The sequence below is a fragment of the Sitophilus oryzae genome, unplaced genomic scaffold (genome assembly GCF_002938485.1).
Source record: "Sitophilus oryzae breed Bouriz unplaced genomic scaffold, Soryzae_2.0 scaffold_552_pilon_pilon, whole genome shotgun sequence".
Classification (NCBI taxonomy): Eukaryota; Metazoa; Arthropoda; class Insecta; order Coleoptera; family Curculionidae; genus Sitophilus; species Sitophilus oryzae.
The window spans coordinates 916,650-935,467 of NW_022147143.1; the positions used below are offsets into that span (position 1 = coordinate 916,650).

Sequence of the window (18,818 nt, forward strand, 5' to 3'; positions counted from 1 at the left end):
CTCGCACTTCTTCTTGTGTATGTGTTTTGTGTCCTGCACTGTCAGTTTTTTTACGTCATCTACTGACCGAGTTGAAGTTGGCGCTAAAGATTTTAGACAGTGACAGTTATGTTTGCATTTGACGGACGAGCGCACAGTGCGTTGGAAGATAAATTTAGCGGGACAAAAGCGTTTGGTTAGAAATAAGCCAAAAATTTGTTTTTATTGACATTCCAATTGATACAAAAATGCATGAATATTCTTTGTATTTCGATACATTTTTATCAACCAAATTTGGTCGTTTTCTGCTCAGCAAGGCAGAGATCATACGAAAACAAAATATTTACAAGTGCTTATACATTTTATTAGAAAGCCAAATTACGTATATTATTTGTTAAAATCCTTCGTGCCTTTGTTCTGCAGATACCAAACTTTCACTTTTTTTTCAAATATCGATGTATTGAATGATGTAGATCTTTTGAGTTACCAATAGTTACCAACACAGGTAGTCACAGTCACAGGGAGTTCAAGCTTAACAGTTGAATGCCCAAAAAGATTCATTTCAATCAGATATTATAAAAACAAAACAACTCCATCAAAACGCAGTGAGTTTAAAAAATTGTCTTAGATACTTACTATATATGAATTTACAATTACCGAGTGTTAAAATTAAAATTAAAATATCTATCTTATTTATTATTTTCAAAATAAAATATATTTTTTAAAATAAATTATAGAGGGTGTCACAAGATTACAAATTAATGAAAAAAAAACTGCTAAAGAGTTTTTTGATATCATAATTTTATGTATTTGGCAATAGTTTACAATACGGTTTTTGCGTGTCATGTACGAATAATATCATAGTTTTATTATCTTGTATTTATTTATTAATAAATTAAGTTGTTAATAAATAAATAAATTTAACCATATAGTTGCTATATATTAGACCATTTGCTACGTTCTTAGATTTTAAGTCCCAAACATTGCTCTTGAGATTTTGTCCCGCTAGAATAACCATCCGCCGCACTGTGGAGCGCTGGTCAGCGCGTGACGTAGCATTCCACGGCGACTACGACAGCGGCGATTTGACGCGATCGAACAGTCCTTTAGAATATATACAGTCCTTGGGCGTGCACGTCATCAAAATATTTGACACATTATACAATGTTGCCACAATTACTTTTTTTTACTTTGACTTTTGACAAGTGTTAAATAAAATTCGTAAGTTTGTCACCGATTTCTTACTTCAATTTTAGACACAAAACATATACAAATATTTTTGTATACCTAAATTATTACGTGTCTATAATTATTACACAAACAAATTCTAATTAAATGAAGTTATTTAGTTTGGTTGAGTTTTTTATGGCTATTACGCTATTATGTACACTTCGCACGAAAAGAAGTTCTAAAAAGAACAATGTTCGACTGCAAGGTCTTCTAGTAAACATTTTTAACTTAAAGTAACACAACATTATTATTTATTTAAACCAAAGACTCGGAAAACAAAACTAAAATGTCAAAACGAATGAAAATGTCAGGAAATAAATAAATAAATGCGGCAGCTAGAGATTTTTTTACAGCAGAGCCACCACCTGAAACCTCAGAGCGAAATTTAAATTCCGGTTAGTCAGCACGGCGCCGAATACGTCCCTCCATTACCCAAGTAGCATCTATCTGACTTCGAACTAAATCTGACCTGAAGCGACGTCAGACTTTGTGCAAATTTAGGTCGGGTGCTGGTGATACGACCTGTGACGTCGCTTTCCTATTAAAAGCGACGTCGTTGGATCCGAGTCGGTAAATCCAACGTCCAATTATATTTTGTTGTATTCTATGTTCATATTTATAACCTAATTTACGTATCTCTATTTACGTCCGTATTACGTATTACGTATCTCTATTTACGTACGTTACAACCCATTAAGTAGTATTTGCGACCTAATGAACATAACCTAATAAAAAGTTTTTGTAAATAAACTTAATTTTTCTATTACGCCTAAAAAACACTAAAAAGGCATTTAGACATTCATCTACATTCTACAGAAAGATGTCGAGGCTTTTGCAAAATAATAATAGTAGTAGTGATGTCTTGCCTCCACCCATAAATGCTTTTTATCTGGAAGAGATGCTACATTACACTGGTGCATCTTAATTTCATTTTTTAGCTTAGGAAACCAGCAGACCCCATCCTCCTCCCACATGTGAGGTTAGGCTTAAAAAAGTGGCTGCCCATTTTTTAAGGAGAAAACAAAAACTAAAATATAGTTGCACAAATCCACAAATCACTGATACGCAAAGTGAGGTTACGTGGCGTACGTTGGAATTATATACGTCATAATACGATTGCCGGTCGTCCGGTTTGATGACTTCGGTCGTGTGAGACGACTAATATTGGAGACCCGATCGGAATTGGTATATTGGTAGTTCATATTAAGTCGGACACAGAAATCCGCCATTCTTAACACGTATCCGATTGTCAGCCATTTTAAAATCGTTTTTGTTTTTAAAATTTATATTCACATTTCGATTTCTAGTAGAATAATATTGATAAGGTTGAGTTTGGGAGGAACGACAGTACAGTTTTATGATTAAACCAGCTAGAAAATTAAAAAAATATTTTGCGAGTAACTTTTTTATAGCTATTTTTAATTTCATAAATCTACCTAATTTTGAAGGCGCTCGTTGTTTTCCGGAGCATTTTAATCAGATATATCAAAAAAGTGACTTCCGTTGACAAAACTGATGTCTGGATTAATGATTCAGAATTATTATAATATGAAATTAGATAGGCACTTATAGTTATATTCGAGGAGTGATCATGAATCCATTTGTAATTAGGTAGTTTGGTTAGGTTTTTATGTATTCTTGGTAGCGAATATGAAACCAAACGTAACGTAAGTGCTTAGCGACGAATTTTAAGTGACTAAAATCCAACGTAATATGACGTTGGTAATTGGTAGAATTACATTCCCTATTAGGTCAGATACCGACGTCGAGGCGACCCGAATCTGTATTCCCCATTTAGGTGCAAATACGGGTCGTCAGGCGGTCGAACCGACGTTGGTACCCGACGTCGGGTTTATTGAACGCGACGTATACCCGACGTTAGATAACGTCCAAATGCTACTTGGGTATGTAAATGAAAATATAAATTTGAAAAGAAATGCAGGGTTTGCTAAAAATCTGGCATGCATGGTCTTGATCTTGTAGAAGTCTTGCACTGGTCTGTCTTTGACTTGCTTTTTGTGCAAGACCAAGACAGCAAGACCAAGACCAGTCTCACTGATCACTAGAGAAAATAATAACGCGACTATGTAAATTCAAAATGCTGCAAAAATAAAAAAAAATAAAACTTACAAATCATTTTCGCTGGCTTTTGAATCAATCGGTACAGGAGGCTGAATTAAATCTGTTGAAGTATTAGCATAGCTGTTTGATGTTTGTGAATTATTCAGTGCACTACTGTTATTCACCGAACTAGTAAACAGTCCACTTGCACTGATATTCTTCGGAAAAAAATGGATTAAAATAAATATTTTGAGGTTAGGGACATAGAATTACTTACCGTAATATCGAAAGACAGGTTCTGGCCCAGAAAACTGGTGAAACCGTTCGATAAAAAACTGAGGTTACTCTCATTAGTACCGGCAGTGGCCGTCGTGTTTGCCAGGGAATTTGTACTGGTATCTAAATGTGGAGCCACTGGATTATAATAGCCCGGATTGGTGAATTGTATCGTCGCAGACAAATCCACTGAAGTATCTGTGGTAAAAACAAGTGAAACTACCGTATGATCAAAAAAAAAAACGGCGTCAAAGATAGCTGAGGAATGACAATCGATTATAATTTTGGCGAGGTTAATTTACTAAAAATTGTCAAAAATTTACATTAGTAATTATAGAAAGATTAAAAAAGAATAGAACCGTCTTCAGACACACCAAATCTATTTCCAAAAAATTGGCGCCCATACTAAAAAACTTTGTTTAAACAATATTTCATATTTTTTTTTAACTCAACAACTGCGACTTTGACTGATTTTGATGCTATTACAAATTTTGTTGCAAATATTATTCCTAATCTTAAATTGAAAACCGCGTTTCGCTAGCTACTGTAATTTTGGAGTTACAATTTTTTTTAATTTTTAACCCCCTGCCATACCCCCTTACCAACCCCCCACCCCCACCAAAAACCAAAGGCCAGATTCTCGGGTGCCACAGTATTTTTGTCACAAATTTGGTTAAAATCGGTTTAGCGGTTTTTGAGTTATTGTATTACAGACAGACGGACAGACAGACACCATGAAAATATTTTGTATTTAGGTCATTTATGTGACCCAAATAACTCATTTTGAGTGAAATTAAAAAAACTTTTTTTTGCCGATCTTAATAAGGTTAAAAAAATTTTCTCGAATTTTTTAACTACGCCATTTAAAAATCATTTTTACTCAATACAGAATCAAATATTATGATTGAATTTTTAGAAATTTTCAGTGATGGGATCGTTGGAGGACTACTAAAGCTACAATTTAAAATTATTTTCAAAAGGTACAGAGTGTCCCAAATGAAAAAATATCAAAGTTGAATTTTTTTTAAATGGAACACCCTGTATATTATTATATTTTTAGTTTCTACGATTAAAATTAAGGTATATTTTATTAAGGTTTATCGCATTTTAATCTTACCGTTTTTGAAATATTTACAATTTTGTGAAAATGCAGTAACAATTTTAATGTTTCATTTTTCTAGGCGTATTTAAGTTTTTAGAACCAAATATTGGATTTAAGTTTTTCTATTCTTCTACTAAATGTTGTGTTGCAATAATAAAAATAATACTACCTTTTACAGAGTGTCTCAAAATTTTATATTAAATAATTACTAGGTAGCTTTAAATGGCAATAACCTGTTTAATTTAAATAACCTGAACACCCGGTATATTTTACGTGAATCAGATACACAATTCAGTTGTATATCAAATTGTATTATACCATTTTTTATCTATTTCTTCAAGTTTTTATAATTTTGACCTCATTTATCAATATGTCTGTCAACAAAATTTAGTTTTCTACTGCAAATTATAAATTTGTGCATATTGAAAGACCGTACAAAGTTTGAAAACAAATACTCATATACGAGGCATGTTTTTTAAGTAAGTACCGTTTTGGAATTAAAAAAAAACGTGCAAAGATATCGCAATAATTTTATTTTTACATGAAAGCCTGTACCTTAATCTACTTTTCTACATAATTTGCGTGAATATTGAGGTACTTGTCATAACGTGGCACCAGTTTTTCAATACCCTCCTCATAAAATTCTGCCGCCTGACTGGTTAACCACTGTATCACAACTGTTTTGACTTCGTTATCGTCTTGAAGACGCTGACCGCCCAGGTGTTTCTTCAAGTGCAGGAATAAATGGTAATCACTGGGCGCCAGATCACGGCTGTATGGAGGATGATCTAGAGTTTCCCATTTAAAAGATTTGATGAGATCTTTGGTCCGATTAGCCACATGTGGACGGGCATTGTCATGCAGCAAAACACTAAGTTTACTCAACTTGTCACGTCTTTTGTTTTGGATTGCAACGGCGCAGATTGTTCAATGTCTCACAATAAGATGCTGCATTGATTGTCTCATTACGAGGCAGAAACTCCACTAGCAATCTTTCTTTTCTGTCCCAAAAAGTGTGCACATGATTTTCCGGGCAGAAATTGTTTGCTTAAACTTCACTGTTTTACTGTTGTTTCGATTCTGGTGTGACGTAGGCCACCCATGTTTCGTCACCAGTAACAATTTTGTCTATAAAAATCTTCACCTTCATTGTGGTACTGTTCAAGGAAAGTCAATGCATAGATCCTAAACGTTGGGTTTTGTGCAAATCCGTCAACATTTTCGGAACCCAACGTGAACACAACTCCGGTTTTTTGTAGTTCTCGGTCACATTGTGATACACTACGAGAACATTGAGGAAAGTAGTCGCACAATGATGAAATTGTAAAGCGTCTGTTTTCTTTCACCTTTTCGAAGGACGCCCACTCCGTTCTTCATCATGCACATTTGTGCGGCCATCTTTAAATGCTCTCACCCATTTCCTTACCATTCCATCACTCATAATATTTTGTCCGTAAACTTCACAGATCTCACGATGAATATCGATCGGTTTTACGCCTTTAGCACTAAGAAATCGTATGACAGCCCGTACTTCACAATCGGCGGGGCTCACGATTGTCGGAGGCATCTTAAACACTCAATAAACAACGTATACAATGAAGAATCAGACCGTACTGGCGTCTGTGCATAGACAAGAGATGTAGGTAACCAGCGCGCATGCGCGGAACGCCGACCGTAGCGCTGCGGCGGCAGAATCGCAAAACGGTACTTACTTAAAAAACATGCCTCAGACTTTTCGAGTTATTCGTAATTCAATTTGAATCCTTTCGTCGAGGCGGGAAAACGCTGCTAGGAGAGCTACCATGGGTGTGACGTCACATGCTCGCTAATCGCGCGTAGCGCTTTACCAGAGACATAACAGACGGATCCTTTGCGCCGTTTTCTTGTATCCCTGTCTAGATTTAATTAGATTAGTTATGTAGTTGTAGTCAAGTTTTATCTGTACTACAAGTTACGCCACTGTATTCAGAATTATTTGTACCGATTCTGTTTTACGCTTAGTCATAAACGACCCTTGAATTATCATTAATCGATGGAAAGTCCTTATTGTAAAATTATATAGCCTCTGTTCAGACACATTTGTATTTTACGCAAACAAAGGTCTACTATAGTTTTAACACTTAATCCACAGAATATCTAGCTACGCAACAGAAAAATACTCGAAATGAAAGAGCTAAAATTGCACAAATAAAATACTAGATGGCGCGACAATATCATAATCAGAATATAATTGGAAATGTTCAACTTTCGGTTTTGGATCGATGTAGATCGACGGCACGTCGACGGCCTTCAAGCTCGGCAAAATATGCACAGTTGCCAGATTCAAACAGACTTTAATTGGCATCCCATTCTTTTCTGGTGTATAATAATTTCTTTCTATTATTCGTTTCTTGTCAGATACACTTATATAAATTATTCGTTTGGCTTTTAAAATTAGAATAAATTAATAAAAATAAAAAATAAATTAGAAAACATATGCTCTCAAAATACATTTTTAATATACACTACTTTATTATGTTAACTAAGAAAATAACTTTAATTACCTTTAAAATTAATAATATACAGGGCGATTGATAGTGATATTTATTAATGCTGAAACGTTAGTAATGAAATATACGTTTAATAATAATGGAAATGATTTATTAAAATGCAGTACAAAAAATGTTAATTGTCTAAAAAAATACTATAATAACAAATTTTTTCTGTTTGTCATGTTATTTATATAGCTCTAGGTAGATTTTAAAAAGTGACACAGGTACAATTAATAATATATTAGTTCGGCATAAAAGTTGGTGTCACGACATCGTACAATAAATTAAAATTCGTAAAATAAATTAAAATTATTAATTAAACAAATCTGTATAAAGAAACACAAGTATATCAAATTTGGGCCCAATCGAACGCCAGGAAAAGGTATCGTAATATGGTACTACATTATGGTACCCCTTGATATGCTTCATGGTACCATAATATTGCAATGTCATCAAAAATACGCAAGTATAATAAAATATGAGCTCAATCGAAAGACAGGAAATGGTATCGTAATATGGTACTACATTATGGTACCCCTTGATATGCTTCATGGTATCATAATATTGTAATGTCATCAAAAATACGCAAGTATAGTCAAATATGAGCCCAATCGAACGTCAGGAAGTGGTATCATAATATGGTACTATATTAAGGTACCACTTTATATGCATCATAGTACCATCATATTAAAATGTCACTGAAGATACTTACTATACCAAGTATAAATCCAATCGCACGCCAGGAAATGGTATCGTATATGGTACTATTATGGTACCTCTTGATATGCTTCATGGTACCATAATATTACAATGTCACTGAAGATACGTAATATAAATATACCAAGTTTAAGCCCAATCGAACGCCATGTATCGTAATATGGTACTATATTACGGTATCACTTGATAAGCTTCATGATACCATAATATTGCAATGTCATGAAAAATACGCAAGTATATATCAAATACCGTATGATACCGAAAAAAACGGCGTCCAGTTGGCTGGGAAAAGACGATCGATGACATTTCCCATATAAATTTACACATAAAATGACAGCGATTTTCATTTCATAGCCATCGCTAACGCCGTTTTTTCCCGATCATACGGTATGAACACAATCGAACGTCAGGAAGTGGTGTCATAATAGTAGTAAGATGTAGCAAATTTGAACGTAGATTTTATCAGGAAGTATTACAATATAAATTACACAATGGCAACACTGCATAAAATTCTTTTAAATTTCGTTTGTAGAAAACTGTTTTCTTTTAAATTTATCGCCCTCTGTTATGTAGTAGTGAAACTACCGCATCAAAATAACTGATTTGGAGACAGGCTTTAAAAGCCTGTAACGAGGCTTCTGTTGCGTAGCTAGATATTCTGTGCTTAATCACACTTTTTAATTCAATTCAGTTGCAAGATGTCGCTTTTTACTCTACTTTTCAACACGCACTTTACTTTTTACCTCTCTAAGTTCCAGACAGTTCAGAGTCGGCAATTTTTATATCAAATTTTACTTTTAAAACTAATTGTTTAAGTTTTCCTTATATATTCAAATCTTCCCATTCAATTTCGAATGTCTTTTTACAATGTACAGTCTAAACCAAACCAAAAACCTAGCGACCCTGTTCAACAGGCTTTCATAAACTTTATATCTTGTGGGTATGGAGGATGGAGGACGCGCAAGCGATGTTGCAATTTTTGAAGATTGTGGATATTTAAAAGTTCTTCCAGAAAATTGCGTTATTATGGCAGACCGAGGTTTTAAACAAATTGAAACATCTCTAAGGAAAAAAAATGTACATTGATCAGACCTCCAAGTGTTGTAAGTAATGTAAAAATTACCAAGGATGACGTTCTGTTTACAAAAAGAATTGCAAGTGTGCGAATACATATTGAACGTATAATAAATCGCTTGCGACATTTTAAAATGTTAGGACCCCACTCTACTATTTCTTCAGCAATGGTTTAAAAACTAGATAACATAGTTAGTATTTTCTGTGCCATAATAAACTTACAAAAAAAAACTAACTACTACTTACAAGTAAAAACTGCATACAGTAATTTAAAAATGTTGGTTTTCCAAAAGTGTATGGCAGAGTCAATAAGACCTTTTGTAAAATCCTCATCATATTTAACGTTGATAACAGTAATTTCCTTGCCTTTGTAGTTTCAAAATTGGGGTGTGCTACGCAAAATATCCCTTTTTCAACACCTCTTGCTAACATTGGCAGATTTATTTGTGCTAAGTATTTTTTCCCTATTTCGTTATTGTTATTAACATATTGTAAAAAGGCTTTAACACCACTGGATTCAACTTGGTTATAATCAGTATTCATCGCGAGAAAGTCAAATACCATATTGACATCTACTTGCGGTAAATTATGCGAATCTCCTTTCTGGAAACCCTCCTCCATATTTAGCAACAAATACAACTTCTTTTACGGTATTCAACAACAAAAATGATAATGTAATGTTTATTTAATTTGAACGGAGCGCATAACTTCAAGATTCTCTCTTGTCAAAGGAGTTTTTTTTTGAAAAAAAAAGTTATTTAATTGGTATTATAATACTAAAACATTAATTTTTTACCGCTTTTAGTGCAAATTTTTTTAGTGAACAGACCTATGGAATGGAAGATTGACATTTTAGATATTTTTGAAAGCAACAAATGTACAAAATGTACAGGTGCTAAAACCGATATTTTTTTACAAAAAAAAAATTACCTAAATCTTTGTAAAAGAATATGCCAATTATATAAACATACCACCATTATTTCCGCCCAAATATTAATTAATTACATACTTAATTGTTGAATTGTCTTAATTTGTTGTTATAAATAAGCATTCGTCAAAAAATTGAATAAAATTTATAAGGTATTATTTTTTACCACACTGTCTAATACACATACAAAATTCAGTTTTTTTAGTATTTGGGTAATTATTAAATTAAACGAACTAAAAAGTCTTAAAAATAAACAATGCTTAACCATAACCTCAAAAATGCAGATCTCCTGTCAACTTTCTTTATTTTTTATTTATTCATTATTTTCCTAGTGACGTCACAGGTGGTATGCGCGAACTGAACGAAATTGGAGCCGCTATCGATCATACCTTGTATTCTTTGTACCATGTTTAAAAATCATCTAAAATGTCAATATTCCATGGGTCTATTGATAAAATGAGGTCTAAATTATAAGAAAATCCATTTTCTATGAAAACTTGACAAGATAGGTAAAAAAATCGACAAAATTATCATCAATTGTCAATCCCCAGCCGTCTTTGACACCATTTTTTCAATTTTTTGGTACTTTTCAATTAAAATGACAGCTTATGGCAAAATGACAATATTGGCAGCAAAAAGGAGACATTAACTTAAAATACTTTTACTTTACTTTTATTTCTCCAAAATCTGAAATATATTTTTGACACACTGTACATTACCTGCAACTGTAGACTTATTTTCCGCTGGATCATCGGGCAATTCTAAGTCCGAGTCTGGACTAGGCGAAGGTGCATTTATATCCGGAGAGGGTACAGGGCTTGGTAAATCTTCCATATGCTCTTCTAACTTTTTTTGAAATACTTTCACTCTTTGGCCAAACGTTTTGTAGGCCTGGTGAATTACAGAATATAATTAGAGCTATAAGAATAACAGATAAACCATTCAACTCACATGAGCAACCAATTTAACGTCCTTTCTGTCTGCTTCGAGTTGTGTTTCGGCTTGTTTCAGTACTGAGATCAAAGCAATTCGGTTTTTTATTTCTAACTTCAGAGCATTGATGTAATCCTCCATGTGCTGTACATATACATCCAATTCTTTTTCTACATCATCTACATGAACCCGATCTAAAATACTTTACGTTAATAAATATTAAGCATTAGAAAATTATAATACCTTTTAACGAATTTGTGAGACCCTCTGATATCTGTATCTTTGGATTATGTTCATTTAAATGTTTCAGTTTCAAGTCCGTATCTTTTTCTAAATTTGCACAGTTTTTTATCTTATTTATCACATAACTTGCCTATTAAAAGAATTAATGTAGTTCCCAATATTACAATATTAATAATATTTACTTGAAACTCATGCGGTTCATCGTTTTTAGGACCTGTAGGTTGTACACTGATTAAACCAGACAAGTCTGCTATAAAATCTTCTCCATACACGCCCCTTTGTTCCCATATCTTAAATATTCGTAAAATTTTGTGTTTGACCTTCTCATCGCTAAAATACAAACTCCATAGTACTTGGTAAGATATCACATTAAACTATGCTCTCACCGAACCAAAGTTGTAGCCTTTTGAATAGCCGTTCCCCAGCTCTCCACATAGGCATAGTTTCGCCTCTTTGAATATTGTACCACGTCATTGGCCAGGTAAAACAGAACGAGCCTTTGCTCGATTTTGACGCGTTTAACCACATTTAACCAGGAATTCACGATCTTCTTGTGGTGCTGCCTGTTCTGCAAACACCACTGGCAACAGTGGTTTATACTGTCCTGCGAGTCCTTCAGGTTCGTCAGGAGTTTCTCGAACTGGAACGCGTTAAATTCTACCTCTACTGCTGGTGCTGAAGTCCCCATTCTTTAGTCTAATCTATAACCTAAACCCACTAAAACACTATAATACAATCACTGTTCATCACATTGTTCATAAACGGCGGTGTCCTGATCACAAATAATAGATAATTAACAGGGGCAGTTGTTTTCAAACAAACCGTTCACATGTTAAACAATCAAATTTCCTAATTAAATGTGTCTAATTGATATTAAACTTGAAAATCTAGCTTCCCAAATACTTTCTGGGCGATATCAAAATCGTGAATATGAATTAGAATCCTATATAAAAGAAAATATTAAATTTTTCCGAATCAAGCCATATTCAAGCCGTCGGAAAATATCGAAATGTCATTGTTGTCATTTGTCATTCACAAAGTCATAAAATTCCTTTATTTATTCTATGGTCATAACCAGTGATATAGAGGTAGGGAGGAGAACAGAGATATGGAAGTGGTATTCCTTCTATTTCTCTGGAGGAGAATCATGAAGGCGCGCAGAAATTCTAATCATGACAGCCGCCATGTTCGCGCTTAGTTCTATAGGGGAAAATCAAAAAGTAATAGTGATTATACATACGTATTTTATAGTTTTTTAGGCGGGCATCTTTAGCAAATCTTAAATACATAGAGTAAAATGCTAAAATATTATGCCGTTTGAACAATCGCAAATAAGAATTTCTCATTAATTCATTTACACACAAATTACTTAAAAGATTTCAGAAGAATAAAAAAGCTGTTTATATCGGTCTATAAGTTCAGGAAACACAAAAATCTAAAACACTTGCCAAGCTAATCCCGAAAAATCTAGAAATTCGGAATAACAATATAGGACAAAAGACGAATATAAACTCAAACTCAAACAAATTAGAAGCTATTATGTTATTACCACAGGTTATTACTTATTGCTTTCCCCTGTAGATCTAAGCGCAAACATGGCGGGAGCCGCCGCATTCAAATCATATTTTGAAGCGCACTCGTCGAAGCACATTCCTACCCCTATATCTCCGTGTATGTGTTTTGTGCCTATATCTCTGGTCAAGACCAATTTTCTCTAAGGTCAAAACTGTCAAAAAAATGTCATTCTTTCGAATGTTTAAAAAGCCGTTGAAATTTGTTTTCTTTTTAAATGAAACAAACAAATACAAATAGACAGTACTAATTGTAGTATTTGAAAGTTTTAAGAATGTATATCAAGTCCATAGTTCTGGACGGTTTCAAGTCCTACGGACAACGAACCGAAATAACCGGATTTGATTCGATGTTTAATGCCATCACTGGTCTAAATGGCAGCGGAAAATCAAATATATTAGATTCAATCTGTTTTGTCCTGGGTATATCTAATTTAACACACGTAAGTCCCATAAAAATGCAGATTATTTGTATTTTTTTTAATTTTCTATCTTTTAGGTTAGAGCAAACAGTTTACAAGATCTCATCTACAAGAGTGGTCAAGCCGGTGTTAACAAAGCCACTGTCTCCATAACTTTCGATAACAGAAATAACACTCAATGCCCTTCTGGTTACGAAAACATCGACGAGATCGTTATTACAAGACAAATCGCCATCGGCGGCAAAAATAAATATATGATAAACGGTACGAATGTAACGAGCAAAAAAATTCAGGATTTGTTCTGTTCTATACAGCTGAACGTGAATAACCCGCACTTTCTGATTATGCAGGGACGGATCACGAAAGTTTTAAACATGAAACCGCCCGAAGTAAGTTGTGTTAATTATTTTTATAATAATTTTCCTTATAGTTTTATTTTCTGTAGATTTTATCGATGGTTGAAGAAGCTGCAGGTACTAGAATGTATGAAGTAAAGAAGCAAGCAACACAGAAGCTAATTGAGAGGAAAGATGCAAAACTCTTAGAATTTCAAGCTGTACGTAATGTAACACCTCTCATACAACACGGCCATAGTTTGTATTGAAATTATTTTTTTCCAAAAAAAGTTAAGCATCATAGTTGTGTTTTTTGATCATGGAACACAAAATATTAAAATTTTTACTGCAATTTCACAAAATTAAAAATATTTCAAGAACGGTAAGGTTTAAGTGTGACAAACCTTAATCAAATTTACCTTTATTTCAATTGTAGAACCTGAAAATAGGATAATATACAGGGTGTTCCATTTAAAAAAGTATAGCTATAATATTTTTTACTTATTTGGGACATTCTGTATCTTGAAAAAATATTTTTAAATTGTAGCTCTAATAGTCCTTCAACGAATGCAAAACTTACAATTTGTAAAAATCTAATCGTTTAGCTACAATACTCCGTGTTGTATGTGGTGAACAACCCTATATTATGTCAATTATAGATTTTTAACCTGATGGCACCTCTCAAACGACGCCGAGGCTGTATATTATAGATATAATTTATTTTTATATTGAAAACTATTAGGTCATTAGAGAGGAACTTCAACCGAAACTGGACAAACTAAAGGCAGAAAGGGAGCATTTTCTAGAGTTCCAGAGAACGGAAAGGGAACTGGAACATTTAATGGGTTTGTATCAAGTGTGGCAATATTTTGAAGCAAAACGGAATCTCATGAAGGCTGAAAAGGCGTTGGAGGATGGCGAGAACAAAGTTAGATCTATGGAAGGCCAAATCGAACAAAACAGAGTGACTATCCAGGAACTGGAAGGAGAAATTGAGAATATAACTAGTAATAATCAATCGGTATGTCATTATAATGATATTTCTTGATATATGTACAGGGTGTCCCAGAAATGAGTGCAAATATTTTAAGGGGTGGTAGATCTGGTCAAAATAAACATATTTTCTCTTTACCATTTTTAAAATAAATTGAAAATAACCGAGTTATTTAACTTTGAAAATTTAAAAAAATAATCGCAACATTTTGAGAACCGCCGGCAGATATCGCCAACTACATCCAATTACCCGGATCAAGCCCGGATTTCAGTTAATTCGACGCACTGTGTTGCCATAGGGACAAGAAAGTTATGTTAAAAGTAAGTCATAAAATCACAACACCTGAGGAGTTTGCAGAGATTCATTACATTTTTAAGATTGTGATATTATTACATAAAATAAATTAAAAGTTAAATGTTTAAAAGTTAAAAAAGTTAAATTAAAAAACTTACCCAACATTAAAAAAGATACTTATGACAGATCGATGTAACTGTGACAGTTCCCTTTTTCGATACACACTTAACTAAAATACACTTCACTGTGCTGCTTTACTTGTACATGCTATTATAACAACTGCTAAAATAACAGTCCTCATTTTTAACTTAACACATTATTTTCATATAGGCTTCATCACAATTTGAACCACTGATTTACAAAACACCTTGAAAAGCACACATTACTTTGAATACCTTTCTGAATGAATAAATGTTGAGAATTATTGTCTCTTACCGCCACTTTCCGAACTACTTTCAATCTAAGAAAATACATGTTTCACTCAACAATTTTAAATACGTATTTTGTTTTTTTGCTATTTTTTCTATGTATTTCGACAATTCCATCGACAGCCCAACCATCGACCAAGGGAGCCGCGCATCACTGGTAACTGCTCACTGCTCCTTTGTCGCGCCGCCGTGTCGAGCTTGCGTCATGCGAGGTTGCCGTAGTTTCAACAATTTCAAATTCAAGACACTCGAAGCAATCAAATTCTTATTAAATTTTAAAAATAAAACAGAAAAATATGAAAGGAAACAAACAAAACACAAATGAATTGATTATTGATAAGGTCACAAAGAAGAAATTTCTAAAATGTTTATCGTAATTCAGAACTCAATATATTGAAAACAGCCCGACGAATAATCAATTCATTTTTGTTTTGTTTGTTTCCTTTCACGTTTCTCTGTTTTATTTTTAAAATTTAATACGAATTTGATTGTTTCAAATGTTTTGAATTTGAAATTGTTGTAACTACGGCAACGTTGCTTAACATCGTCGTCTGACGCAAGCCAGCCACGACGGCGCGGCGCCTCAAAGGACCAGTTCCCATGCTGTACTCTTGGCCGATGCACAACGGTTGGGCTGTCGATGGAATTGTCGAAATACATCGAAAAAATACCGAAAAAACAAAATACGTATTTAAAATTGTTGAGTGAAACATGTATTTTCTTAGATTGAAAGTATTTATATAACATTTATTCATTCAGAAAAGTATTCAAAGTAATGTGCGCTTTTCAAGGTGTTTTGTAAATCAGTGGTTCAAATCAAACAGGGAAACATGAAAGAAAAGAAACAAAACAAAAGTGAATCGATTATTCGTTGGGCTGTTTTCCATATATTGAATTCTAAATTACGATAAACATTTTAGGAATTTATTTTTTGTGACCTGATTGTGAATAATATGATGAATCATTTTATTAAATTTATTCCAAAATAAAGTTATTTTGCAGCATAACAGAGATTTTCGTAAACGTCATAAACGTATAATGTTTTAGTTAATTTTCGGTGGTTTTTGTTAAGTTTTCATTGAAAGGGTAAGTACTAAAAATAATTAATGTGTTATTTTTTTCTATAATTATTAATAATGAGCACTGATAAAAGATTAAATTTAACATTCCTAATTTTTTGAGTAGAAATTTGTCTATGAATTTATAAATGTAGAACTAACTATGTAGAATGTGGATAACATAGGAGGTTGCAACACTGCAAGGTTTAGATACATCTTAGAGAAATCTCAGGCGAATAAACAAGTGGCACTAAAAAGTTTTTTCAAATTTCCCGGAAAATGTCAAGAAAAATTTTAAATTTTCAAAATTTTTTTTTGCAAAAAAAATCTCATAGGCGTGTTTCTGGGGTTGAACTATACTACCAGTTAAAATATTTGCACTTATTTCTGGGACACCTTGTATAACAGTTTTTTAATGAATTTTTTTCAGGAGTTTTCCAAAGAACTTTACGAATTAGAAGTTCAATTAAAGGCAAAGGAAAAACACGAAACTACTATAAATTCTTCAGTAAAGTCTATAAAGGAGAATATTTCAGTTGAAGGGAAGAAAAAGGCACAGTTGGAAAAGAGGGTTGTTAGTGACGAAAAAGCTTTGGAAACCCAGCAAAATCAACTGAATAAGGTTAAAATTTCTGTAAATAAATAATTATTGTTCAATTTTGATTGGTTTATAGGTCCAGTCGTTATTCGAGACGTTGAAAGAGAACGACAAGAGAGACAGCGAAGCTTTCTCATTGGCTGAAAGAAAATACGAGGCTGTTTGTACCGGGATGGAAGTTAACGATCAAGGGGAAAGTGAAACGCTCCTGGAGCAACTGATGAATACTAAAGAGGAAGCTTCAAAGTAATTTAACCTTTATTTGGGTGAAAATTTAATTTTTTAAATCGTGTATATTTAGGGCAAGTACGGAAAGTAAGCAGGCTTCTATGGAGCTGGTTTTCTGCCAAAACAAATTGAAGGAGATGCAGAAACAGGCGACTGCAAATTCGTCGGATTATGAGAAGGATAAAAGTGATATGGACAAAACGGAGAAGGAGGTTACACAGTTAGAAGTAAGATACTAAATATATTTTTTTAATTTTAATTGATTAACAAAAAAAAATTTGGGGTTTTCTCATAGATATACAGGGTGTTTCAATTTCTACTCTTGTTTGTTTAATTTTGCCTTTTGTTCTATTAGCCGGAGAGCTGGCGACATATTTAGAGAAGATATTTTAGGCAAGTTAGAATAACAAAAAAAAAGTTTAATAACTTGTGAACCCAGGATCCTAAGTCTGGCTGGGTGGTTGGGGGTATTTCGCTACTGCGCAACCCATAACATTTGCAAAAAAATAAATCCAAAAAACATTCTTTAGGCAACTTGAAATTTGTTTATTCTTAAATTTTAGCATCTATTTAACCTAGAAATAAGTGTGCCAGACTTTTTTTTTTCGGGTTTAAAGTGTAACCAGACCATTCCAAATATGTTTAATTATTATACCTGGAAAACATACTTTAGGCATTCTAAAATTTTTACAGCGTGTTTATTAGATGATATTAAAAAATATGTGTTAATTGCCAGACGAATTCAATGGGATTTAATACTTGCCAGACGCGAATAAAGATTTTAAATGAGCGCGATAAGAAAGTCTTATGAGTATCTATAAGCGCGAGAAAGATAGTTTATTGAGACCCGTCGGCAGCCGATGCGGCTGACGTAACAGCATTTTGGAGTACTTCAAATTTTCATAAAAATATTTTTTTTTCGGTTTCATTTCAATTATTTGCAGGCTTTTAATTCAGAGATTAGTTTGTTGGAATTAAGTTACCATGTACAAATATGTATTTATATTAATTAAATATTGATGTGCATAATGTAAATAGTTTAGAATAATTATTGCAAATAAATATTTTAGTAACTACTAATTTCGCTACTAACTACTAAATCACAATGGATAAAAAATATTTAAGTTGTGTAGTTTGTAAAAAAGTTACTAGTGACAAAGTTATTGTTTTTGATGAAGGCAGACTACAAAAATGCAAAGAATTTTTAAAAGTGCGCCAACAACATGGTTTAAAATTTAAAGAAGTGGTTTTACCAGAAAATGTAGTCCCGACAAAAGGGTACCACGTACAGTGCTAAAAAAATAAGTATTCTGGAGTTTTATTAAAGTACCATTATTAATCTTTCTAAATAGATTCAAAAGTAAGTAAAAGTGCTTTACTTTTATGCTTAGGCGTTAAAATGACTTTTTTATATTGTCAATCAGGTCGCAAAAATTAATAATAATATAATATGTCGCAAAAGTATAATAATAATTATACTTTTGTGACATCTGAAAAAAATGTATTTTATATTATGCTAATTTTTAAATAATTATTCGTCTTTTTATTCTTTCAGATACAAAATACTTAAATTAAAAAGTCTTCTTATTGAAAGGATTTCAATCACATTTTTATTAAAAAATGTTTCTTTTTATTTATGCAATATTAGTTAGTTCTTTTTTTGTTAAGTTTTTACGACTCCAAAATGCTGTTACGTCAGCATCGGCTGCCGACCGGGTCTCAATAAACTATCTTTCTCGCGCTTATAGATACTCATAAGACTTTCTTATCGGGCTCATTTAAAATCTTTATTCGCGTCTGGCAAGTATTAAATCCC

The 18,818-nt window shown here is 33.0% G+C and overlaps 2 protein-coding genes across 3 annotated transcripts in view; one reads left to right on the forward strand and one right to left on the reverse strand.

The window, feature by feature from the left end:
* The window catches only part of LOC115887105 (formin-like protein 6), a 33,505-nt gene extending 21,441 nt beyond the window's left edge, over nucleotides 1-12,064 (reverse strand). For both annotated transcript variants that reach the window (XM_030906429.1, XM_030906428.1), the window contains exons 1-7: nucleotides 11,461-12,064; nucleotides 11,257-11,404; nucleotides 11,075-11,204; nucleotides 10,850-11,025; nucleotides 10,618-10,789; nucleotides 3,548-3,744; nucleotides 3,340-3,488 (exon numbers count right to left, since the gene is read on the reverse strand). In XM_030906429.1, coding sequence (XP_030762289.1) covers nucleotides 3,340-3,488; nucleotides 3,548-3,744; nucleotides 10,618-10,789; nucleotides 10,850-11,025; nucleotides 11,075-11,204; nucleotides 11,257-11,404; nucleotides 11,461-11,762 — 1,274 coding nt within the window. In that variant the 5' untranslated portion in view covers nucleotides 11,763-12,064. The remainder of the gene's footprint in view (nucleotides 1-3,339; nucleotides 3,489-3,547; nucleotides 3,745-10,617; nucleotides 10,790-10,849; nucleotides 11,026-11,074; nucleotides 11,205-11,256; nucleotides 11,405-11,460) is intronic.
* A 728-nt stretch (nucleotides 12,065-12,792) lies between these two features.
* Nucleotides 12,793-18,818, forward strand: part of LOC115887107 (structural maintenance of chromosomes protein 2) — a 45,693-nt gene continuing 39,667 nt past the window's right edge. The window contains exons 1-7 of the mRNA XM_030906431.1: nucleotides 12,793-13,088; nucleotides 13,145-13,456; nucleotides 13,513-13,623; nucleotides 14,145-14,423; nucleotides 16,607-16,798; nucleotides 16,851-17,020; nucleotides 17,076-17,229. Of these exons, the coding sequence (XP_030762291.1) occupies nucleotides 12,921-13,088; nucleotides 13,145-13,456; nucleotides 13,513-13,623; nucleotides 14,145-14,423; nucleotides 16,607-16,798; nucleotides 16,851-17,020; nucleotides 17,076-17,229 (1,386 nt within the window). The 5' untranslated portion in view covers nucleotides 12,793-12,920. The remainder of the gene's footprint in view (nucleotides 13,089-13,144; nucleotides 13,457-13,512; nucleotides 13,624-14,144; nucleotides 14,424-16,606; nucleotides 16,799-16,850; nucleotides 17,021-17,075; nucleotides 17,230-18,818) is intronic.